Source organism: Vulpes vulpes, chromosome 2 (assembly GCF_048418805.1).
Source record: "Vulpes vulpes isolate BD-2025 chromosome 2, VulVul3, whole genome shotgun sequence".
Taxonomy (NCBI): Eukaryota; Metazoa; Chordata; class Mammalia; order Carnivora; family Canidae; genus Vulpes; species Vulpes vulpes.
Genome location: NC_132781.1, coordinates 43,754,041 through 43,780,006, shown reverse-complemented (window position 1 = coordinate 43,780,006; position 25,966 = coordinate 43,754,041). Strand labels below are relative to the sequence as shown.

The window sequence follows — 25,966 nt, the reverse complement described above, 5'->3', positions numbered from 1 at the left end:
AAAGTAAGGAGGATGGTCTGGTGAGAACCCAGAAACTTCTGGAGGACATTTGAATCTTCACACTGATCTTTCTTCTGCATGGATTTGGAAGATTTTGCTTGCTGGGATGTTTAGCAAGTATTACTGAACTGCACATGGCACAGCATGAGGGTCTCATGAAGTATTGTTGTAATGCTGACTGACTTGGGATGCAGGATCCTTTAAGATTAGCACCATTTCTGCCAGTGGTGAAAAGCCTGAACACAGTTGAATTGGGGTATTGCTGAGGTAGGTCATAACTGAGCATTAATTTTGATGATGCATCGACCACCACCTGGTTTCCCTAAGGGAAAGAAATATGAAGAGGATTTTTGCTTTTACCAAAAAAAGGCAAAAAGTAAAAAATAGCATTCAGCATTTTGCAGTGAGCCACTATACAGCATACACCCTAAGCTCCTTCTCCAGGAACCACACTCAATAGCTCAGCATTCAGCAACTGTTGCTTTGAACTATGTCTGAGCCTCTATCTGTATTTTATCTCAATGTATTTTATGTATCCATTAGCAAGATGTGTCATAAGAAATCAGAAAAGCCTAAGAGATTTGATTTTTGGGGTCTAGGAATGCTCAAAAATTTTTTCCATATATGTAAATGGTAATTGCTTCTTGGCATCATTCTGGCTTACAGAATGTTTCAAAAGAATGCTGTATTTTCTTCAGATAGTGGGGGAATACTGTACTTTCTTCATTTGGCTTCCAGGATAACAATATCTGAGTTTTTCTCCCACTTCCCTAGTTGTTTTTTACGTTTCTCTTGTTACTCTTCTTTTCTCAGAGTTGTTTTTTTTTTTTAAGATTTTATTTATTTATTCATGAGAGACAGAGAGAGAGAGAGAGAGAGAGAGAGAGAGAGAGAGAGAGAGAGGCAGAAACACAGGCAGAGGGAGAAGCAGGCTCCATGCAGGAAACCCAACGTGGGACTCAATCCTGGATCTCCAGGGTCACACCCCAGGCTGCAGGTGGCGCCAAACCACTGCGCCGCCACCGGGGCTGCCCTTCTCAGAGTTCTTAATATTGGAGTGCTTCCAGAGCACTTATAATATGAAAGGCCAAGCTGTAGCCCTTGGGAAGTCCCCTCCCTCACATACACATATACCAGAAGAGTAAACAAAAATTGCTTTCCTGGGATGGCAGAATGGGGAATTACAGAGATTAGTAACACCAACAAAGATCTGAAAGAAGCAGGAAATGATGAAACCTATCTCATGCCAATTTAACCTGCCTGTTTGGTTTATGAAGAAGGCAGATGGATTTTGGAGAATGATCATAAATTATTATAAAGTTAATCAGCTGATGTTTCCAGCTGCCTTCCATATGTAATATCTTTATTAGAGCAACTCAACACAATCCCTGCCACCTTGTATACAGCTATTGACCTTGCAAATGCTTATTCCTCCATACAAATTGGAGAGAACACCAGAGGCTATTGGTTTTTACTTGGCAGGGCCAACAATATAATTTCACTGTCTTGCCCCAGGGCTATCTCAGTTCTCCTGCTCTCTACCATAATGCAGTCCACAGAGATACTGAGCATCTTGACCTTCCAATCAGCATTGAGTTTGTCCAGTACATTGATGACATTATGCTTATTGGATTTGGGGAGCAGGAAGTAGTATGGTCTTTAACTGTCTTAATAAAATATGTGCAAACTAGAGGATGAAAGTTAAACTCCATTTCTAGTATCAATTTCAATATCAGTCAAGTGCTAGTTACTAAATTATTAACTCAGCACTAAACTCATCTTTTTGTATTCTTCTTTGATGCTGGAGCTGAGACTCTAAAAACCACATTTTTTTGCCTTGCCAGCTGGTTCTGGTAAGCTCTGCTAATTGGTGGCACCAGAGGGAGACCCCAAGACTGAAGAAGGAGAAGAGAATTGTTCCTGTCTATCTCAAGACTGCTTCTTGTAATCTTTTGGTTCCTGTGTGCTTTACCTCTGCAATGCTTCTTTATCCTCCTAGCAGTAGGTCTTTTCTGTTGCAATGACTAAATCCAGTTTGTAGTTTTTCTACAGTTCTGTACATTTCATTGACTCAAAGACACCAACTCCAGCCAGACAATGTTCCTGCCTTAGAAGTCTGGGTCCAGGGCACCTGGGTGGCTCAGTGGTTGAGCGTCTGCCTTTGGCTCAGGTCATGGTCCCAGGGTTCTGGGATCGAGTCCTGCATCAGGCTCCCCACAGGGAGCCTGCTTCTCCCTCTGTCTATGTGTGTCTCTCATGAATAAATAAAATCTTAAAAAAAAATTAGAAGTCTGGGTCCAATGTAGTCCCTCCTCTAAGCTCAGAAGCACCAACATCAGCTAAGCAGCATCTTCCCAGAGATCTGAGTTTCAGCTCTGGGGGGAGGGGGGTGTCGGGGGTGTCACTCCTCTAAGTTTGTAAATTTTTTCCTTTGATTCCTTTATTTTTTCGCCAGCTCTAGATGCAGTAACAGTTGGTCCCTCTATCATACCTTAGATTTCTCTTTTTAGCTTTGCAGTCATCTACTTAACTTTATATCTAATTAACAGTTCTTGTTAAAATATCTATTCAAATAACTAGTGTGGTTTCTATTTGTGCCCCTATCTGGGCACTGATTATTAAAGTTAGTAAAAGATTATTAAAGTTTATTGAAAATTACAACCAAGTAAAGGTAATACATGACTCAATCATACTCCACCTATTATATATTCTATCTGTATTGATTAATTTTAGCTATATCACTTTGTAACTAGTTATTTCAAATGTAAGGAATTGGGTTATTAAAAACAAAATATTTTAATAAGTTTAGCTATATAAACCATAGTCTTTTTTTTTTTTTAAACCATAGTCTTTTAAGTGACACACTTCATTTAGCATGTAATAAATGAGTTACAGATGTACTGCTGCAAGATAGTTATCTATTCAGCTCTGAGTGGCCTGGAATGACTGGGGTGGTTGGTGCCTCCACATAATTCACCCCTGACCAGCAGCAATTTGTTCTAAGGATTCTCAAAGAGTAGCCCAAAGTAATCAGAGCCTGATGATCCATCCTAGTGTCCCCCATGGTCCCACAGGATGCAAGCACAATGAAGAACTTGCTTTATTAAAGCAGGCATTCTTTAAGAAAGAAGCAAAGCCAAGGAGTATTCCACTACCAGGGCATCACTTTCCAAAGCCAGTTGCAGTGAGTACTGCTGCTTGTCATAAGCTCAGAGCCTTGGAGCTGCTGAAAAAGTGCAGTTTCAGGTACTCAAAGGGCAGGACTCACAGCCCAAGGTGTGCCAGGAAAGGCAGGAAGGCCTGCCAGATACTTATGAACTCAGCTCCCAATCTGCCTCTGTACATATATATTGAATTCTTACCTTCGTATACAGCTGATGTATCCTTTTAGTTACATCCAACTTAGCTGCAGAATTTTCATTATAATAACACAGTCATACTCTGCAAATTAGAGCTTCATCATTATTTTGTAATATATACTTGATACTAAAAGTTTAAGTGGATTTTAAATCCAGTCATGTTATAAAATATTGCCACATTGTATTTGCCATGGGAAAAAGTAAGAGCTATTACAGTCACAGATAATTTATACTCGTACATTTTTAATTGTTGTGAAAATCATTTTAAATTCATCACCTAGTTGCGTGAATTATATTCTCATCAGTAATGACTACCAAGTGATCATTGTTAAATTGTCTTGTTCAGGAATTACATGCAGTCATTTCAATCATAAAATTCTACATTTCTTATAAGACTGATTTAGTGGTGATAAACTCCTCTAACATTTGTTTATCTGGGAAACTCTTGATCTCATCTTAAATTCTGAATGATGACCTGAAATGTTAAAATAAATTCCTTTTTTTGTTTGTATTTATTTTTTGTTTAAAGGAAATTCTCCTTCTTCTTTTTCCTCCTCCTCCTCCTCCTCTTCTTCTTCTCCTTCTTTTCCTTCTCCTTCTTCTTCTTTAAGAAAGCAAGAGTGAGAGCAGGATGGGGAAAGGGCAGAGGGAGAGGAAGAGAAAGAATCCCAAGCGGCTCCGTGCCCAGCAGAGTCCAAAGTGGGGTTTGGTCTCATAACTCAGAGACCATGACCTCAGCCGAAACCAAGATTCAGACACTTAACCAACTGAGCCACCTAGATGCCCCTACAGGGAAGGGAAGAGTATGTTCTTTTAATGGAAAGAGAAGAACATAACTAGAAGAAAATTATGAAAAAATCTCACTGATAAAAGCAAACATATAGTAAGGTAGTAGATTAATCACTTATAAAGCCAGTAAGGAGGTTAAAACATAAAAATAGTAAAATCAATTTTATCTACAAAAATTAGTCAAGGGATACACAAAATAAAGATGTAGAATAAGATATTACATACATAAAACATGGAGAGTAAAAATGTAGTGCCTTTAGAATGTGTTCTTCAGCACACATGTGAACTTAAGTGACCATCAACTTAATACAGATTGCTACTATACACATATTTTATACACGAACCTCACAGTAGCCACAAATAAAAACCTTATGATGCACAAAAAATAAAGAAATCTGAGCATAACACTAAAGAAAGCCATCAAGCCAGAAGGGAAGAGAGCAAGAGAAAAAGAAAGAAACAAAGAACTACAAAAACAACCAGAAAACAACAAATGGTATTAAGTACATACCCATCAATAATTACTTTAAATGTAAATGCTCCAATTAAAGACATCAGGTGACTTAATGGATAAAAAACCAAAATGCATTTATATGTTGTCTATGAAATTCACTTCAGACCTAAAGACACATATAGACTGAAAATGAAGGGATAGGAGAATGATATTCCATGCAAATGGAAGTAAAAAAAAAAAATCCAGGGTAGTAATACTTATATCAGAAAAAAACAGACTTTAAAATAGTGTAACAAGAGAAAAAGGGCATTACCTAATGACAAAGGAATCAATCCAATAAGAGAATTGATATTGTAAATATCTGTGCACCCAACATGGAAGCACTTAAGTATATAAAGCAAATATTAATAGCTATAAAGGGAGAAATTGATAGTAATACAATAATAGTAGGAGACTTAAATATGCCACTTACATCAATGAATACATCATCCAGACAGAAAATCAATATGGAAGGAGTGGCTTTGAATAACCCATTAGACCAGATGGATTAACAGATATATATAGAACATTCCATCCCAAAATAGCAGAATAGACATTCTTTTCAAGTGCACATGGAATATTCTCCAGGATAGATCACATGTTAGTCCACAAAACAAGTCTCAATAAATTTAAGAAGACTGAAATCATATCAAGCATCTTTTCTGACCACAACAGTATGAAACTAAAAATCAATTATAAGAAAAAAGATGGGGATGCTGGGGGGGGCTCAGTGGTTGAGTGGCTGCCTTCAGCTGGGGACATGGTCCTGGAGTCCCAGGATTGAGTCCCATGTTGGGCTCCTTGCGGGGAACCTGCTTCTCCCACTGCCTGTGACTCTGCCACTGTGTGTCTCTCATGAATAAATAAAATATTTCTTTTTAAAGAAAAAAGATGGAAAAAACACAAACACATTGATGCTAAACAACATGCTACTAAACAACCAATGGTCAACAAAGAAATCAAAGAGGAAATAAAAATATACATGGAGACAACCTTGCAGATGCCACCACCCCAGAGCTACCCATGTCACCCAGCCATGGTCAACCCCACCATGTTCTTCAACATTGCTATGGATGGCAAGTCTCTAAAGACCTGCCATCTTTATTGGCTGCACCTCCTTTGAGCTGTTTGCAGACAAAGTTCCAAAGACAGCAGAGAACTTTTGTGCTCTGAGCACTGAGGAGAAAGGATTTGGTTATAAAGTTTCCAGTTTTCACAGGATTATTCTGGGATTTATGTGCCATGGTAGTGACTTCACAGGCTGTTATGGCACAAGTGGCAAATCCATCCATGGGGGGAAATATAATGATGAGAATTTCATCCTTAAGCACACAGGTCCTGGCATCTTGTCCAGATGCTGGACCCAAAACAAATGGTGCCCAGTTTTTCATCTGCACTGCCAAGACTGAAAGATTAGATGGCAAGCATGTGGTCTTTGGCAAGGTGAAAGAGGGCATGAATATTGTGGAAGCCATGGAGAGCTTTGGGTCCAGGAATGGCAGAACCAGCAAGAAGATCACTATTGCTTACTGTGGACAAATCTAATAAATTTGACTTGCGTTTTATCTTAACTACTAGACCATTCCTTCTGTAGCTCAGGAGAGCACCCCTTCACCCCCATCTGCTTGAAATATCCTATAATCTTTGTGTTCTCACTGCACAAAGTAGGTTCCATATTTTCCTTACTCCCTTCAAAGTCTAGCTGGATTGCAGAGTTAAGTTTCTGATTATGAAATAAAAACTACACAACAATAACAACAACAAAAACATGTAGACAAATGAAAATGGAAACACAATAGTCCAAAATCTTTAGGATGTAGCAGAAGCAGTTCTAAGGGGGAATTTTTTAGTGATACTGGTCCACCTCAAGACACAAGAAAAGTCTCAAAACAACAATGTAAACTTACACCTAAAGGAACTAGAAAAAGGAGGACAAATAAAGCCTAAAGTTGGCAGAATAAAGGAAATTACAAAGACTAGAGTGGAAAGAAATGAAACAGAAACTAAAAAAATCAATAGAAAAAAATCAAAACTTATTTTGCAATAAGTCAATAAGAGAAGGACAATCATCATATGGTTTCACTCACATATGTAATATAAGAAACAGTTCAGAGGATTGTACAGGGAGGGAGGAAAAACTTAATGGGAAGTCATCAGAGAGGAAGAAATACCAGGAGGGACTCTTAACTATAAGAAACAAACTGAGGGTTGCTGGAGGGGATGTGGTAGGAGGGATGGGGTAATTGGGTGATGGGCATTAAGGGAGGCATGTGATGTGATGAGTACTGGGCATTAAACACAACTGATGAATTATTGAACGTTACATCTGAAACTAATGATGTACTATATGTTGGCTAATTGAATTTAAATTTATTTATTTATTTTAATTTTTTTAAATTTATTTATGATAGTCACACAGAGAGAGAGAGAGAGAGAGAGAGAGAGAGAGAGAGAGGCAGAGACACAGGCAGAGGGAGAAGCAGGCTCCATGCACCGGGAGCCCGACGTGGGACTCGATCCCCGGGCCTCCAGGATCGCACCCTGGGCCAAAGGCAGGCGCCAAACCGCTGCGCCACCCAGGAATCCCTGAATTTAAATTTAAAAAGGAGAAATACGCTTGCAGAAAAACAAAAAACAACAAAAGAAAAGTTAAATGAATCCAGTGGTTGATTCTTTGGAGATAAACAGAATTGATAATCTTACCCAGACTCATCAAGAAAAAAGGGGAGGACTGAAATTAAAAAGATCAGAAATGAAAGATGAGAAATAACAACAACACCACAGAAATACAAAAGATTATAAAAGAAAACTATGAAAAATTGTATGCCAACAAATTGGACGACCTAAAAGAAGTAGATAAATTCCCCCAAACATACAATCTTCAAAATGGAATCAGGAAGAAATTGAAAGTGTGAACTGACTGATTACTAGTAATGAAATTGAGTAGGTCCTCAGAAACTCCCAATAAATAAAAGTGCAAGACTGGATGTCTTCAATGCTGAATGCTACCAAGCATTTAAAGAAGAGTTAATACCTATTCTACTCAAACTATTCCAAAAAATAGAAGAGAAAGAAAAATTTCCAAATTCAATCTATGAGGCCAGAGTTACCCTGATACCAAAACAATGTAAAGACACTACAAAAGAAGAAAACTACAGGCCAATTTCTCCAATGAACATAGATGCAAAAATCCTCAACAAAACATTAGCAAACCAAACTTAACAATAGATTGAAAGAATCATTCACCACAATCAAGTGGGATTTAGTCCAGGATGATTCAATATTCATAATCCAATCAATATGATATATCACACTAACAAATGGAAGGATGTAGACTATACGATCATCTCAATAGATGCAGAAAAGCATTTAACAAAATACAAAATCCACTCATGATATAAACTCTCAACAAAGTAGGTTTAGAAGGAACATATCTCAACATCACAAAGGCCATAAATGAAAAGCCCACAGCTAGCATCATCTTTAATGGTGAAAACTGAAAGCTTTTCCTTTAAGATCAGGAACAAGCAAGGATGTCTATTCTCCCTATTTTTATTCAACATAGTAATGGACGTCCTAGCCACAGCCATCAGACAAGAAATAAAAGGCATCCAAATTGGTAAAGAAGAGGTAAAACTATCTCTATTTGCAGGTGACATGATATTTTATATAGAAAACCCTAAAGAATCCACCAAAAAACTATTAGAAGTAATACATGAATTCAGTAAAGTTGCAGGATACATACTTTTTAAAAAAAATTTTATTTTTATTTATTTATGATAGACATAGAGAGAGAGAGAAAGAGAGAGAGAGAGAGAGAGAGAGAGAGGCAGAGACACAGGGAGAAGCAGGCTCCATGCCGGGAGCCCGACGTGGGACTCAATCCCGGGACTCCAGGACCGCGCCCTGGGCCAAAGGCAGGCGCGAAACCGCTGAGCCACCCAGGGATCCCCCAGATACATACTTAATATGCAGAAATCGGTTGCAATTGTGTGCACTAATAGCAAAGTAGCAGAAAGAGAAATTTTAAAAATACTCCTGTTTATAATCACACCAAGAAGAATAAAATACCTTGGAATAAATTTAACAAAGAAGGTGAAATACCTATACTCTGAATAATATAAGACACCAATGAAAGAAATTGAAAATAACACAAACAAATGGAAAGATATACCATGTTCATGGATAGAAAGAATTAATATTGTTAAAATGTCCATACTACACAAAGCAATCTACAAATCTGACGTAATCCCTATCAAAATACCAATAGCATTTTTCACAGAACTTGAACAAATAATCCTGAAATTTGTATGGAACCACACAAGACCCTGAATAGACAAAGCAATCCTGAGAAAGAAGAACAAAGCTAGAGGTATCACAATCCCAGATTCCAGGATATACTACAAAGCTATCATAATCAAAACAGTATTGTACTGGCACAAAAATAGACACATCAATAGAACAAAATAGCCCAGAAACAGACCCATGCTTATATGGTCAATTAATCTTTGACAGAGGAAGCAAGAACATAAAATGAAGACAGTCTCTTCAATAAATGGTGCTGAGAAAACTGGACTTCTACATGCAAAAGAACGAAACTAGACCGCTTTTTTATACCATATATTAAAATAAACTCAAAATGAATTAAAGACCTAAATGTGAGACCTGACACCATAAAATTCCTAAAAGAAAACATAAGTAGTACTCTCTTGGACATTGACCTTAGCAACATATTTATGGATATGCCTCCTCAAACAAGGGAAACAAAAGCAAAAATAAACTATTGGGAATACACCAAAATAAAATGCTTTTGCACAGCAAAGGGAACCAAAACCAAACCAGAATGGCAACCTTCTAAATGGGAGAAGATATTTGCAAATTATATAACCAATAAGGAGTTTATATCTAAATTATACAAAGAACTTATACAAATAAACACTAAAAAAACAATCTGATTAAAAAATAGGCAGAGGACCTGACTAGACATATTTCCAAAGACATACAGATGGCCAATAGACACATGAAAAGATGCTCAACATCAATAATAATCAGGGAAAGACAAATCACAACTACAATGAAATATTGTCTCACACCAGTCTTAACGGCTAGTATCAGGAGACATGAATCACAAGTGTTGGTTAGGATGTGGAGAAAAGGGAACCCTTGTTCACTGTTGGTGGGAAGGTAAATTGGTGCAACCACTGTGGAAAATAGTATGGGGATTCCTCAAAAAAATCAAAAATAAAACTACAATATGATCTAGTAATGCTACTACTGGGAATTTACCTAAAGAAAATGAAAATACCAATTTGGAAAGACATATGCACCCCTATGTTTATTGCAGCATTTACAATAGCCAAGATAGGTTAGCAACCCAAGCGTCCATTGATAGGTGGATCGATAAAGAAAATGTGATAGAATAGATATGAATACGTATACATATGAATATTACTCAGCCATAAAAAAGAATGAAATCTTGCCACTTGCAACAACATGGATGGATGTGAAGAGTATTATGTTAAGTGAAATAAGCCAAACAAAGACAAATACCATATGATTTCACTTATATGTGGAATCCAAAAAACAAAACAAATAAACAAAAAGCACAAATAGACTCATAAATACAGAGAACAAATGTGGTTGCCAGAAGGAGGGAGGTAGGGGTTCAGATGAAATAGGTGAAGGGGATTAAGAGGCAAAAACTTCCAGCTATAAAATAATTAAGTCATGGAAGTGAAAAGTACAGCATAGAGAATACAGTCAATAATATTGTAATAATGTTTTTTAAAACCTACATAAAAAAATATTACATTTATAGAAGCAACCTCAGGTTTTTTCACTAAATTTCTGAGAAGACTATTTTGAAGCTTATATAAATGCAATATTTAATATTATCCTTAATATGTTTATTTTTTAATATGTTTATTTTTATCATTATATTATATGGTTTTTTTTTTCACCAAGCCCCATAGAGTTGCCTCCAAATCCCCTTTAATTTATCCCAGTGTGCTATACAAATATCATTTCTACGAATGTAATGATATGAAAAAAGGTTGAGAAGCACTGTTTTAAGCCTTAGATCAGGATTCTTAACCTAAGGACTCTCAATGGATTTCAGTGAGTATGTGAAATGTGCAAGTATATCTTTCTGGAGAGAGAATTAATAGTTTTCATCAAGCTCTCAAAGTTTTCAAATTCTGACCTCAAGAATTTCAAAAGTTCCCCTATAATTTCACCTCTTAAGAAGCGATGATAAAAGTTAAGGGTTAAAGGAGTTCCAATGGCACAAGTAGGCCTCCATTATCACAGGTCACAGGTGGGAAGAAAAAAGTTTCCATAAATAGAACTAGGAGGACTTCTGTCTCTGGGTTCCTCTTTTGGGAATCTTACACTTGGCCTCTCTCTCTCTCTCTCTCTTTTTTCTTGGTCTCTCTCTTCTCAAATTTAACTCACATACTAAGAAGATTCTAGGATCTTTTCTCTATTAGAAGGAGATACTTCCACACTTAGATCACCAGAAGACCAAGTAGACACCAGGATGGAGCCCAGGGAAGAGGGATAAATGGGGCAGAGAGCATAGATTTCAAGTGCTCATATGTAATCTAGCTCGGCAGCCAAAGCCTGAAAGTCAGTATCATAAAATGTGAATTTTCCCAGACCTCTTTCTCTGTGTTTTTAAAGCATTTTGTACACATCTAGGCTTCTCCTGTATATGTATCTCCCTTGGAGGCCTAGTAGAGGTGATTGAAACCACAGTACCACTAAGCCATTATGTCATTATTTGGTGTGTTTTTCTCTGCTAACAGGCTTTGAGCCCCTGGTAGACTTTTATTTGTTCTTAAAAACAGTGCCTAGCAATATAATACACACTCAGCATTTTCTCAATTAATGGTGACTAAATTAATGAACATGTGCCAGTAATTTCCAAATCTTAGTTTCCTTAAAAGGTTATATACCAGGAAGAGATATTTCCTCTGTAATTTAGTAAATTACCTTCCTGATAAGATGAACTTAATGTGAATCTGGATACCTTATAATCCCATTTTTTTTTTAGAATCCTAATTTTGACCAGGATTTTATCACCCTAGATATGCTTAACAAAGATGTTCTATATCTGCCTACAGATGAGACATGTCATCACCACTAATCTACTTTTCTTACTATTAAGAAAAGGTGTGAATTATGTCTTCTTAAGCCCTTTTTATTCCCTTTTTGCCTGATGCTGTTTTCTACACATAGGGTACACTCAACAAAAGCTGACTGAACTTGGAACAAACTTTAGAGAATAATAAAGTTATCTGAATTACATACAGGGTTTTACAGTTTATACTGTACTTTACCATGCATTATCTCATTCGATCACAGAATCCTGTGAGTTAGTGATCCACTGTAGAAACTAATGCTCAAAAATTTTAAGCCATTTGAATTAGGTTTCACGGAGTTGGAACTAGAAGCCAGGTCTTTTGACTGCTATGGTAGTGATCTATCCCACTCTAAGATTAATGGAATTAAGTAATCTGCCAAAAGAATTTATGTTGCCACACAGAAGCAGATAATCAGTGTTGCTATCCCTGAGTCACAAAGAAAATTAACATACAAGCACATTACTAAGACCTGTTGATTTGTACAATATTTTTTTCTAGAATAGTTTCTACACCACAGGTTTCACTTAAGCGAGTTCATTCTGCTTTCAGCTATGTACATTTCTTAGTTATGCATGTAGCTTCCTGTTTGGTCCCGTAAGCATTGGTTCAAAGTTCTTATTTCTGAACTTTGTCTTTTCTTTTCCTGTTTACTACGCAGCTCTGGGGAAAAAAAAAACACACACACAGTCAGATTGTTTAATCTGTGAACCATACATCTTTGTTTAGTTTTGTCTCGCAGGCACTCTTCATCACCACCAGGGGGCAAAAGCCTACCAGCTGGCTTCTCTGCAATTCATTCTACACAGGACTGTACAGTACAGGGACCCTCAGTGTCTGATTCTTGATGGAACCTCCCTGCTAATTATTTCAACCGCAGGGCCCCAGGGAGAGAACAAAGGCTCAGCACAGAGGGCTCTAGTGGCACTTAACCATACAGCAGCCAGAAAGAGCTCATGACAGCCCTGTCAGTTTAAAGGATCCAAGAGAGTTTGAGTGACAATAGAAGGAGGAGGCTTTAATAACTGCAAACTCCTTAATGTGTGTGTTTTCTACAGTTTTGATATGTATGGTGGTATATTCCAGGGCATCCACTCAAACGGAGAAATAGCTTTGTCAACTCTTTCTCTGTGTAGTCAGTGGTATTTGCATAGTGAGATCCTCCTCCCCCTTTTAGTCTTGATTTTTTTTAAAAATTAATTTCTTGGCTTATAGTCTGTGGACGGTTTATCTTTTAGAAAAGTATTCCTGGAAAATATTTAATAATCTACATCTCACATATGTCTATGCAATAAGGAAATCCAGAGCCGAAGGAGAAAAAAAAAAAAATCTCAAGAAGCAAATCCTATTTAAGAGAATTTCTACCTAGCAGGAAACAAGTGGGAGGTAAATAGCAGGTTGGACCCTTCTGAGTCCGTGAGCCCAGCTTTCTTGGCCTCCGGGGCTCACGCAGCCTGATCTCCACCTTGGGAATACTGAGTGAGTCCTCAGAGGCCAGGGTAATAGGGGAAGCCTGACGGGTACCCTGAAGCTTCCCAGGGTATAAAATTAAAAACCTTTCTTTCTTTCTTTCATAAAGTCTCATCATAAAAAAAACCATGGACCCAGGGTGGTAAAGTTCAGAAAAAGTCGCCGAGAGCCGAGTCCAAAGGGGTACCAAACCCGTCTCCTGGTCGCGCCTGGAGGGTCTCCAGTCCAGGAAGTCTCCCTCCCGCCTAGAGAAAGCCTCTGAAACCCCGCGAAGCCCCTTCTCACCAGACAACAACGTGTTCGCCTCAGGATTTTCACCTCCGTTTCCTTTCACTAAAATCGGCTAAGCCGCGCGCCCCCACCTCATAAAATGGTCGTCTCTCAGGAGTAGGGATTCCAGCGGCCCTCCCCCACCTAAACCGGCCCGGGGCCCCTCCCCCATCCCACCTCACAGCCAGCCTCTCGACGCGGGCGAACCGCGCGAGTCCGGAGCAAAGGAGGAAACCCGGGAAGGGGCGGCGGCCCGCTTCCGGCAACTCAAGGGTTACGGCGAGGCGGCGGCGCGCGCGGAGGGGAGAGGCGGTTGCTGACAGGTGGCGCCTGCGCACTGGGAGCGCTCATTGTGCCCCGCTGCTGTCGAACCGCCCGCCCGCCCGCCCGCCGCCCGTTCGGCGCGTCAGTGGGCGAGAGTCTGGTGGTGGGTGCGGAGCCTGCGGCCGTTCCCGCGGCCTCCTCCTTCTCCCCGTTCCCCTCACCCCCATCCCATACCCCTTTCCCCATCCCGGCTCCGTCACCCCCCCCGCCCCCCCCCCCCCCCCCCCACTCAGGACAAGAATGCCCTGCCCGGAACAACCCAGCAGCGCCTAGATGGCTTTGGTCACGGTCCAGCGGTCGCCTACCCCCAGCACCACCTCCAGCCCCTGCGCCTCGGTGAGTCCCACCCGGCGGCGGCTCCGCTCGCTTCTGTCACTGCGGCTCCGCTTTGCCTCAGCGGGTCCCGCCGAGCGCCACTGCGCACGCGCCGCGCCGCTTCCCAGGCCTTGGCACTCGGCTGCCGCGAACCCCCCACACCCCCTATCTTAAAGACTAGCTACGGGAGCTACGGGACTTTGGGTTTTGCTCCCATCACTCTGGGCACCTGGCTCTCGCCATCCTCGCCCTGAGGACTCCCCCCCCCCCCCCCCCCCCGTGGCATGCTTTCCTATGGCTTGAACACTTCCTTTTGGGAATGAGTCATTCTTGCTTTTCACCCTCCCCCTTCCTTGAACCCTCTGTTGCTCTGCTGCAGGGAGAGGACCACGGGACACCTGCGTTGCCCCTTACACCCACCACATCCCCTTACCCACACCCATTTCCTGGATGCGTTCAGTATTCGCATACTGCACCCCCTTCTTCAGGGCTCTCGGGGTGTGTGCCTTCTCCTTAGTCCGTTGCTGTCTTTCTTGTGCTCTGGTACTGTTCGGGCTTCATTGGATTGCTGAGCTGGTAGTTCCTCCTTGGTTTCTTTCCTTTTTCTTTCCCTCAGAGGGTGGCCGTGGTCTCTGCTTCTTGGACCCCTTACCTTTCCTCTTAAGAGGTCCTGAAGCATCTGGCGCTGCTTGTTGACCAGTACCAATTCACTTACATCTTAACAGACATTAATGCCATAACACTCATCGTTCATGATCATTCCTATTATTGGGTCGTGTTTGTATGGCTCCTTTAGATACCTAGGCCAGTGAAGCATGCTTCCAGAAGGAAAATCTTACCCAGTAACCAGCCTTTTCCGGCTGGGCCCTTTTTTGACTTCCCTCCTAGCCCCATCCCCCACTCCTTTACATTCCATTCTTTTAAGCTTTATTCTTGAAAATGTTAATTTAAGAAAATAAAATATTAAAAATAAATAAAATATGTCACCAGTGGGGCGAAATGGGATCTCTTAAAAATATCCAGATGTTTTAGAAGGAAATAGAATGATAATATGAGCAATTGGAAAAGCCATCCTGAACTTCCTACAGAATTGTAATTTTTAAAACTTGAGTTGGTGGATTTAGTAGTTTCAGGTTGCCAAAAGGTATTCAATAAACACTGTACCACCTTTCGCTGTAAAGCATCAGGTTATTCTTAATATTGTATGTTCACTGAGGCATGGGCTTTGGTATCTTGAAAATATGGTGGCTTGTGATTTCAACATAGTTTCCTGAATTTCAGAATTTTGTTGTGTATAGTGGCGGTTTCTGTTATTTTTTTTTTTTCTCCTGAGCCTTCTTTTGCATTTTGTGTAACCAAAATGACAATTACATCCTAATTCTAGAATTGATTCTGTTTTGGAGATTAACTTTTATTATTCCAGAGAGCAGAACTAGGATCTTTGAGTAAAAGTTCAGGGAGGCAGATTTTCAATGATTGTATTGTAAGGAAGAATTTTGTAACAGTAAAGTGGACAACCTTGCAAAAATAGTGAGTGTCCATTGCTTAAAGTATTAAAAGAAAGGCTGGAGGACCTTTTGCCTGGAAGATAGTATAAAGAATTCCTGAAGTGGGGGACTTCTAAGGCTTTTTCCAACTCTTAAGATTTTGTGATTTGAGAATAATTGCACTTCAAAGCTGGTAAAATGTTTTAGGATCCTCTGAAGACAAATATCATATGGACAAAACTTAATAATTCTTTTCTCTTATGTACTTTATGCTGGTTTTTGTAAAGTTAACATTCCATCAGACCATCTTCTCTCTACTAGTAAACCCTTTTGAGGATAGTGGTCACTAGGCCTGATCTTGGCTGAGAAAGCAACTGAAAGTTGGTTGAGTCATGCAAATACACTAGAAACTAGTATTATAATATCATTTTCCCTGGGCATTGTTAAAAATAGTTTATGTTATAATAACATATATATATCAAGTTATCATACTAAGTTTCTTGAGGTGAATGATTAGTATACAGTAAGGCCATATCTACTTGATATGACTTAATTAGCCATACCTTAGTTATTAGAATATTGAAGTATGATAATAGTCACTTTTGAGATAGGTAATTAAATTGTTCATGTGGTAAGCTCAGTTGGTGAGCTAACTGACTGATATTTCTCCATCTACTTGCTATAGTAGCCTGGTTATTTCAGCTGTTTATATGTGGCTCTGAGTGTAAAGGAATCCTAGGACTGGGGTGTGTGTGTGTGTGTGTGTGTGTGTCGACAGTGTATGACTGATGAGCCAGTTACCTTTCCCCTTAAATTGTCTTCCTATTTCACTTCATCCAGAACTATATTCAGCTCAATTGTCTTGTTCTTGTGTTCCAATATTTGGCTGCTCTCTGACCTGCATATATTTGCTCTTGCATCTCTTGTTGCATGAATAGGTCGAGTTGTTTGCTTTGAAGATAAAAGAGCAAAAACAATCTAGAGAATCATGAAAGGAGAGATTTAATTTTGTAAGACTGGAAATTTAGATTTTTTAATTAATAATTTTAAGCATTTTATTTTACTTTTTCGCCATAGGTGATATAGGGCATTTTAATACTGTCAGCTTTTCAGTATTCATTCATTGGGGATTAAACAAATCTATTGGCCACCTACTGGTTATGAATGACTATTACAGATAGATGTATAAGACATTAATCCTTGTATTAGTATTGTGTAAACTTAGGAGGGAATAGAAGGAAGAACAAATGTGAGATGTAAGAGTACAAAAGGAGAGTGAAGGTAATGGTACTGTATGTACATGAACAGCTAGTTTGTCATGGCTGTAGGTATTGGCTGAATTCAGAGTAAGATAAATTCACTAATGGAAAGAGTAATAATAACAATATCTAACATCTCTTGGGTTCTTGTCTATGCCAAGCATCATGCCAAGTGCTTTACGTGGATTAACTCATTTACTCCTTACATTATGTCCACAGGAAATTGCCAGTATTCCTGTCTTACAAGTAAATAAAATGAGGCCAAGAGCTATTAATGAATGTGCCCGGAGTCACTCCCTTGTTGAAGATGTATTTAACTTTAGAATCTTCCATCTTTCCCTTTGTGATAATCAAAGAGAAGTACATATAGTCGATGGATTCAAACTCAGCCTGGAAGTATGGGTAGAATATAGTCTAGGGTAGGGCCTGGGAAATAGAGAGTATCCCAGGTGGAGAGAAACTGTATTACCAAAATTTACAGGCAGAAAAGTACAAAACATATTTGAAAAACTTAACTAGACCAGTTTAAGGATGGATTTCTTTGGAAGAATAGTAAGAGATAAAGGTGAAGAGGAAGTTGGGACTGCACTGGGACTGCTGAGTTTAGGAGTTTGAACTTGATAGGGAAGGTTAGTGGAGCGCCTAAAGAGGTTTTTGAGCAGATATGATCACAGTGGTGTTTTAAGAAAATTGATGTGGCACCTATTAGCCAGAGGGATTTAAGAGAGGCAGAGGGACGCCATGAGTGGAGTCAGTTAGAGACTGTTACAGTAGCCCAGGTGTGAGATAATAAAGGCCTAAACTGGGGATGTGACATGGTAATGGAAAGAATGGGACAGATGTGAGGGATTATGGAGAAAACACAAAGGACCTGGGAATTGTTTGGATATAGGGGAGGAGGAATCAGAGATGCTAACTTTGGAATGTATTGTTCTTCTGAGATAATATTTCCTAATTAATAGGAGGCAATTAAAAATTCTCTTCTTTCTGGTATGAATTTTCTTTTTTCTTTTTTTTTTTTTTGGTATGAATTTTCTGAATGGATACCTATGTTGATCCATGGTCATATAAATACAGTGAAATACCATACAAATATTTACTTTTGTGTAGTGCTTTATACTTTTCAGAGTGTTTTTGCGTCTGTGATCTAATTTAACTCTAGGGCAGCCTCATAAGTTATGCAGGACAAGTACCAAGGTTAAAAGATTGAAGGTTACAAAACTGGTTAGGGTAAGAACCTGCCTAGAACTAAGTTCCTTGACTCCTGGTCCACATCTCTTTTCATGATATGAAAAGCATATGAGTTTCTGATCCTGAGAACTTGACTGCCAATATAGTAAAAGAACTAGACTTGAGATATAATCAAGATTTGAGATACAGTCAAGAACTCAAGCAGCCCGGGTGGCGCAGCGGTTTAGCACTGCCTTCAGCCCAGGACATGATCCTGGAGACCCAGGATCAAGTCCCATGTCAGGCTCCCTGCATGGAGCCTGCTTCTCCCTCTGCCTGTGTCTCTGCCTCTCTCTCTCTCTCTGTGTCTCTCATGAATAAATAAATAAAATCTTTTTTTAAAAAAGAACTCATTCTCTTTGCAGTTCATTTGTATTGTAACCTTAAGTAGAACAGAATAATCTTGGTCTGTACAAATCATTTTTAGGTGATACGCGATACCCTTATTTGAAGCCTATTATCTCTTAGTTTACACATAATTCTTAAAACTTGGATATTTAGTTTTCTTACTCTTAGAAGATTATCAACGGCAAAATAGGAATGGAAAGTGTGGCAGGTGCTGCTGAAGGCAGTCTGCTTATGGTTCTGGGAAATGCTAGCTAACAGTTTATAGCAAGGGAGGAGAAGAAGATTTATAAATAGCTGGCATAAGAAAAAATTTAGCAGTTATAAACTACTTAATATAATGACAAATACCTCCCTAAGACCAGTGGTCCCTCAGAGCTACTATTATGTGGTCATAATAATGATCCTGAATAATCATAATAAAGCTTCATCTTGTTTTGTCTTCATTTAAGCAATCAGGATTAAGTGAATTGTATTTTGAGATAGATATCCGTCCAAGTTTCACTGAAGTTTTCAAGTTTTTGATGCACATTTTTATTAACTGGGAAATTTATTTACATATATGATGCTAGATAAATATGTTATTCATATATTCAAATATGATCACACCTTTCCCCCAGACAGAAAATAAAACTGCAGCAAATATGAAATTGATTTATCTGAAGTGTGAATACTTAAAAGTGATCCTTTTTAATTTTTGAAGACAGCTTTAGATACTTTTTTATACTGTAAAAATAATACACAGTCATTGTAGGAAATTTTGGAAAATACAGAAAAGCACAGAAAAGAGAATGAGAGATATGTGCTATATCATTGTATATATACTTTACATAGCTGAAATATATATGCATAATTTTGCATATTTGATTCTTTTACAGTTTAATATATATCATAGGTATAGCGCCATATCACTAATATGGCTGCATTGGGCAGTTGTAACTTGTCCTAACCATTCCACTATTGTTGAACATCTGGATTTTTTCCAACTTTTTTTTTTTTTTTTTTTTTTTTTTTGCTGTTATAAATCACATTGCAGTGAACATCACTGGGCATAAATATTGACTGCATTTTGGAACATTTATTAAGATTTCAAGAAATATAATTACTGGATCATACAGTATAAACAATTTTTAGACTCCTGTTGTATATTTATACTTTCTAGAAGGGTTCCAATTAACATTTATTTCAGCTATCATAGTATAGGAATACTCATTTCTCCTAGCCTTATTAACACTGGATATCCTCATTTCATATTTAATCATTACTAATTTTCAAGGATAAAGAATAGTACCTCATTGATTATATATATATTTTATTACTAGACAAGTTGAGTATTTTTCAGATGTTCAGTAGGCATTTCTGTTAACTTTTTTAAAGATAGCTTTTAGTCTACAAAGCCTAAAATAAACCCATTTTAATAATTGTACAATTCAGTGATTTTTAGTAAAACTTAGAGTTATGCCACCTTCACTACAATCCTGTATTTCTACTTTATGAGCTATTTGTTCAATCTTTTCAACCTATATATCCTCTTGATATATTATGAATGTTGACTATTTATTAGCACTGATTGCTTTTACATTCTTTGCATTGCCCTTAGAATAAAGTCTACTTCCAGAGTTTTGCTAGCAAGACTTTTAAAGAGCAAACCTTGCTTTACCTCTTCAGCCTTGTCTTTTCCCAAGTTCCTGCCTTGCACACTGCTTAGTCAAGCTGACATGCCATGCTCCCTTTAATCTCTAGGCTTTTGCACATGCTGTTCCCTTTACCTGGAACACTTTTTCTTCATCTCTTTACCTGACTAATTCCTACTCATCCTCAGGTCCCAGCTTAAATGTCACTTCTTCTGGGAAGCTTCCCTGACTCCACTCTCAGACCATGGTAGGTGCTCCTTCTATGCACACCATAGCACCCTATACTTAACCATCATGGCTCTATCTCTTTAATGTACTTGATTGTTTGCTTATCTCTCCAACTAACCTTTAAGCCAGGTACTAGGTCTGTTTTCATACTTTTGTATCACCAGGGTCAAAAACATGAATCAATGGATGGATGAATCGATGGATATTGGTATTATTTAACAGACTTTTCCAATTTGAGTTCCTCCATTGTTTTTAAACCTTTCTGTTTCCAGAAGCCTAAAGAATATGACCATCTTAAGACTTTGGGTACATATTGCTAAATTGTCCTCCAGAAAGGTTGAATCTAACTTTGTTGATTAAGTGTGGAATATGCCAGAGGTCAGGTGCATAAAGATGTTGGCTCTACCGTACTCTCATCAGCACTGAATATCATAATCATCATTCATATTCTTTATTATAAGAGCTATTGTTTATAGAACACTTACTGTGTACCAGGAACTGTGCTGAGTACTTTACATACATTACATTATTTGATCTTTCCATCACTCCTCTGGTATTATTATTATTATCATCTCTGTTTTACAAAGAAAATTGAGGCTCAGAGAAGTAGAATGAGTTACCCAAGATTATAGGCCTGATGTCTAACCCCAGAACCCTGTCTCTTAACTACTAATATTTTATCATTTTAATATACCTTTTTTCCAGAGGTTAAACATTTTTTCAAATATTTGTTATCATATGTTATATTCCCTGTTTTGTAAATCATTCGTATGATTAGCTCAGCTTTCTCTATGAATATTTTTGCCACGTTGATTTGTAAATAAATATTTTTTTTTAAGTAATCTCTACATCCAGTGTGGGGCTCAAACTCATGATCCCAAGATCAAGAGTCACATGCTTTACTGACTGAGGCATCCAGGCTCCCCTGATTTTTTTTTTTTTTTTTTAAGATTTACTTATTTATTTAAGAGAGAGAGTGTGTGAGAGCAGGGAAGGGGCAGAGGGAGAGGAGAGAGAGAGAAGAGAAAGAATCACAAGCAGACTCCATGCTGAACATGGAGCTCAATGAGGGCCTCCATCCCATAACCCATGAAATCATGACCTGAGCCAAAACTAAGAGTCTGACCCTCAACCAACCGAGCCACCCAGGTTCCCCTTGTAAATATTTTTTATATACTAAGAATATTAACCTTTTTCTGTTATGTTGGACATTTTGCCTTGGCTTTCATTTGCCATTTTATTTGGTTTGTCGTATGCATTTTGATGTATAGACATTTAAAAATTTTTAATGGAATCAAAAAAATTTTAGTACCATCAATCCAAAGTCTGTGTATGTATGTTTTCCCATTGTTTTTCTACTTATTTCAATTTTCCATCAACAGAGATATATTCACCGATATTTTCCTAAAATTTTTAATTGTTTATTTTTATATTTAACTCTAATCAACTGAAATTAATTTTACTATATAGTATGAGATAAATATTAAACTTTTTTTGTTCCAAACAGTTAACAACTTGTCTCAGTTTATTTTATGAAGCAATCACTTCTTTTTCTGATGATATATTAGAGTATATATTTCCTATGGGAAATACTAAACTGAAGTATAAGCTAAAATGTGTTCTATTGAAGTTCCATTGCTAGCCCCACAGAAGTTTAGTTTAGCACATATTACTTAGTATTCATTTAATTGCATGGACAGACAACTTCAACTGGTTTAGGTTTTAAAACTTGACTCAGGTGCCTTGGGAAGTCCAGAGTAAGAGCAGTCCTTTGGTAATCAAAAGGTATCTTCAGGTCTTTTGTCCTTTCTGTCTGGCTTTAAGTGAGAAGGGAACAGGTGTGTGGGTGGCTCAGTGGGTTAAGCAACTGATTTTTGATTTAGGCTCAGGTCATGATCTCAGAGTCATGAGATAAAGCCCACATCCAGCTCCATGCTCAGTGGAGAGTCTATTTGAGACTCTCTCTCTCTCTCTTCTTCTACCCCTCCCCCCTCAAATAAAGAATTACATCTTTTTTTTTTTTTTTTTTTTTTAAGATTTTATTTATTTAGGGCAGCCCCGGTGGCTCAGCGGTTTAGTGCCGCCTTCGACCCAGGGCGTGATCCTGGAGACCTGGGATTGAGTCCCACGTCGGGCTTCCTGCATGGAGCCTGCTTCTCCCTCTGCCTGTGTCTCTGCCTCTCTCTCTCTCTCTCTCTCTCTCTCTCTCTCTCTCTCGGTCTCTCATGAATAAATAAATAGCATTTTTTAAAAGATGTTATTTATTTATTTGACAGAGAGAGAGAGAGAGAGAGCACAAGTAAGGTGAGCAGGAGAAACAGGCTCCCAGCTGAGCAGGGAGCCCAATGCTGGGCTTGATCCCAGGACCCTGGGATCATGACCTGAGCCGAAGGCAGATGATTAACCAACTGAGCCATCCAGGTCCCCCAATAAATAAATCTTAAAAAAAAATGAAAGGGAGCAGATTCTAGATAATGCCCAGTCTAAAAAAGGCACCATGCAGAGCCCACAGGACCTTTCTATATAGCACCATTAAATGCCATTCCCGGTACCAGCAGCTTTGGCTTTACTGTTTTTCCATTAAATGTCTCTGTTTTGCTGGCTGCACAATTGCCTGGCCCATTGTAGGCATTCACATGTCCATGTTTCTCACTTGTTCATTCATTCAAAAACTTAGCTATAGGGAATCCCTGGGTGGCTCAGCAGTTTAGCGCCTGCCTTTGGCCCAGGGTGCGACTCTGGAGTCCCGGGATCGAGTCCCACCTCGGGCTTTTGGCATAGAGCCTGCTTCTCCCTCCTCCTGTGTCTCTGCCTCTCTCTCTATGTCTATCATGAATAAATAAATAATCTTAAAAAAAAAAACCTTAGCTATAATAAGGAAATGTTTTCTAATTTTAAAAACTCTGTGATTACTGATAAGACACAGTCTGAAATATCTCAGAAGTCAAGTGTACATGGGAGAGACCTAACGAATCTTGTTAATCAGCAAATATTTAATGAGTGCTGTTTTGTTCAGGTAACCCCATCCATTCTCTATTTCTGATTCTCAGCACTGAGTCCTTTTCAGATACTTTTACAAACTGCCCTGCATTTTCTTGCCCAGCTAAGCAGCACAGCTGCTGTTCACAGTGCCCTTCATTTTCCTATTTGTCAAGAGAAAATCTCATGAGGTGATTTTGGCTCTGAAATGTAATGAGAGGTCCCATGGTTCCTAAGCTTTCCTGAGAAATGGGAAATATTTCACTGACTGAGTGGGAGAAAATATGCTTAGAAACAAATGGAGAAGTAGTATACTGTGTTGCAGCCTAGTTTTTATGGAGCTGTTTGATTTAATTTTTTTAAAAAAGGTAATTTAGTACCTTTTTGTATCCTATGCTATACTCAGTTCTGGAGATGACTATTTACTCATTCATGCCAGGATTGGGGATCCAGCAGCCAGTTAGTCCCGGGCCTCAGGAAGCCTTTAGAGTATAAGTGGAAAGATTGGCATTAAGTAATTAGAGTACAGTGTAGTAATCATAGATGATGATATAAGCCTTGAGAAAGAGAAAGAAGGCCAGCAAGGATTTCTTAGTTGAGCTTTAAAGAGTGGGAGTTGGCTGGCAAACAGGGAGTTAGGGGTGAGTAGCAGGAGGGAGGGAAGCATTCTTAAGCATGAATTTAAAGGACAGGGATTAGAAGTGGCACATGAACGCTGGGAACCACAAGCAGTACAGTGCTGATGCCTTGCAAAGTGCAGAAAATAGAGCTGGAGAAGTAAACATAATTTTTCTGAATTGTAACATCTACGCTGTTTTATTTTTCATATAGTGTATACATTTGCTTGGCTATCCTTTAAAGTGAATTTGTTAAAATTTGTGATAAGGAGTAAGAAACCTTAAAATATTACTGTCCTAAGAGCTACCATGTATCAAGCGTTTGCTGTGCTGTAGACACTAGGTTCAGCACTAAACGGACAGCACAACTACCATTTGAAGGAATGCTATTATTGTTCCTATTTTACTGATAAAGTGATTTTCAGAGAACTATCTAGATTCCCATAGCTTGGAGTGGCAGAGCTGGTATTTAAGCTTTGGTTGTCACACTCAGAGACCAGCTACTAGACTAACTAAATTATTTTCTGGGTGTTAGAGTTAGTCTCTCTGGGCACTGTTTGATTTCTTCTTCTTCTCCTTTTTTTTTTTTTTTTACTCATTTTGTTTCATGTTTGCCCTGCTTTAGTTTGAATCACTGTGATTTGTGTCATTTTGCTTCATGTATCTTGGCAGTTGATAAACTCATTTGAGAACCTTCTCAAGCACTGTGGGGTAAGGCATTATCCTTGTCTTAGAATTCACAGGTCTAATGGGGGGAAGGCAGCTATAAACTATGCATGCATAATGAATGAAAGTAGTATAGTGAGTGCAATAGGAGAGGCAAAACCAAGTGTGTACAGAGAAGAAGATACCACGTCCGAAGGGGATAATGGATAGGGAATGTGGAACAAAGTAACTGGGAAACACGGAGGAACAAAAGATCTTTACAGCCAAGAAAATGAAAGATATGTTATTTACTTCTCAATACTAATCTCTTTCAGTTCCATTCATAATTAGAAGTTTGTTTTTTTCCTACAAGGCAGTTATTGTAAGATATTGCTGTCTAAGGCATGGTAGGTAGCCAGATAGATACTCAAGCTTCTGTCTTTGGAAAATGTGTGTTTGTAGTTACCTTGCCCCTCACCAATTCTTCCTCTCCCAGCTCCATACCTTGTTCTAGTTAAAGAAAAAAAAAAAAGCCCAACCTCTTTTTTACTGCTTAACAGATAGGGGAATGTATGAAATTATATTTATTAAAGTTTTTCTTAATATTTATTAAAGTTTAAGGAAAGACGTCTTTGTACACCTTACTCATTGGAGCAGTGATTCTCCAATTATTGCTGCAGACATTTTTATAGAAACAGTAACAATTTGAGAGCACCTTCTCTTCACAATTATGATACTTAGCATATCTCAAGCAAAAATTAAACCACAATGTTAGCATCTTAATCTATTAAGGAAGTTCATTGATTCCTTGGGGTTTGAGAAAGTGATTGTGGTTTCAAATAAAAATAGTATCTGCCAGTGATTCTAATATAGACCATATGGTGGGGAAGCCCCAATAGTATTTTTATTTCTCTCTTAGGCTTCAAATAGCTATAGCAACATGAAGCAGTTCACTATAGTTGTTAAGGGTGTAGGGTCTGGAAAATATCTGCCTGAATCTGAATCCTGGCTTTACTGTGTACCAGACTTAGACAAGTCACTTAACTGATCTATGCTTCAGTTTGCCCATCTGTAGAATAGGGGTAATAATAGTACTTCTTTCATAGAAATAAGCCTTAGCACTACATCTGGCACTAAATAAGCATGCACTCATGGAGTAATTGTTTTTATAATGATGGTGATTTAGGATTGCCATTTATTAAGCAATTTTTCATTAGAACACACATTTGGTGGGGAAGATACTTGCTTTATGCAATATAATTCAAATAGCCTATTTCAGAGATTAGTTTCTCTATATCTTTTTTCTTTCCTTTTAATTTTTTTTTACTCAGTAATAGCTTTATTTTTTAAATGAGAGAGTCCCAGTCTTCATGACAAGTT

The 25,966-nt window shown here is 38.4% G+C and overlaps 2 protein-coding genes and 1 pseudogene across 6 annotated transcripts in view; 2 read left to right on the top strand and 1 right to left on the bottom strand.

The window, feature by feature from the left end:
- The window catches only part of EFCAB5 (EF-hand calcium binding domain 5), a 170,979-nt gene extending 156,321 nt beyond the window's left edge, over window positions 1-14,658 (bottom strand). The window contains exon 1 of one of the 2 annotated variants that reach the window (XM_026016130.2): window positions 14,596-14,658. In XM_026016130.2, coding sequence (XP_025871915.2) covers window positions 14,596-14,605 — 10 coding nt within the window. In that variant the 5' untranslated portion in view covers window positions 14,606-14,658. Of the gene's footprint in view, window positions 1-13,538; window positions 13,670-14,595 lie in introns of those variants that run through there. The other variant, XM_072747907.1, reaches the window with a different exon arrangement.
- Window positions 5,678-6,186, top strand: LOC112933140 (peptidyl-prolyl cis-trans isomerase A pseudogene; annotated as a pseudogene).
- Window positions 13,835-25,966, top strand: part of SSH2 (slingshot protein phosphatase 2) — a 235,283-nt gene continuing 223,151 nt past the window's right edge. For 2 of the 4 annotated variants that reach the window (XM_072747902.1, XM_072747905.1), the window contains exon 1: window positions 13,835-14,183. In XM_072747902.1, coding sequence (XP_072604003.1) covers window positions 14,121-14,183 — 63 coding nt within the window. In that variant the 5' untranslated portion in view covers window positions 13,835-14,120. The remainder of the gene's footprint in view (window positions 14,184-25,966) is intronic. The other 2 variants (XM_072747903.1, XM_072747904.1) reach the window with 2 other exon arrangements.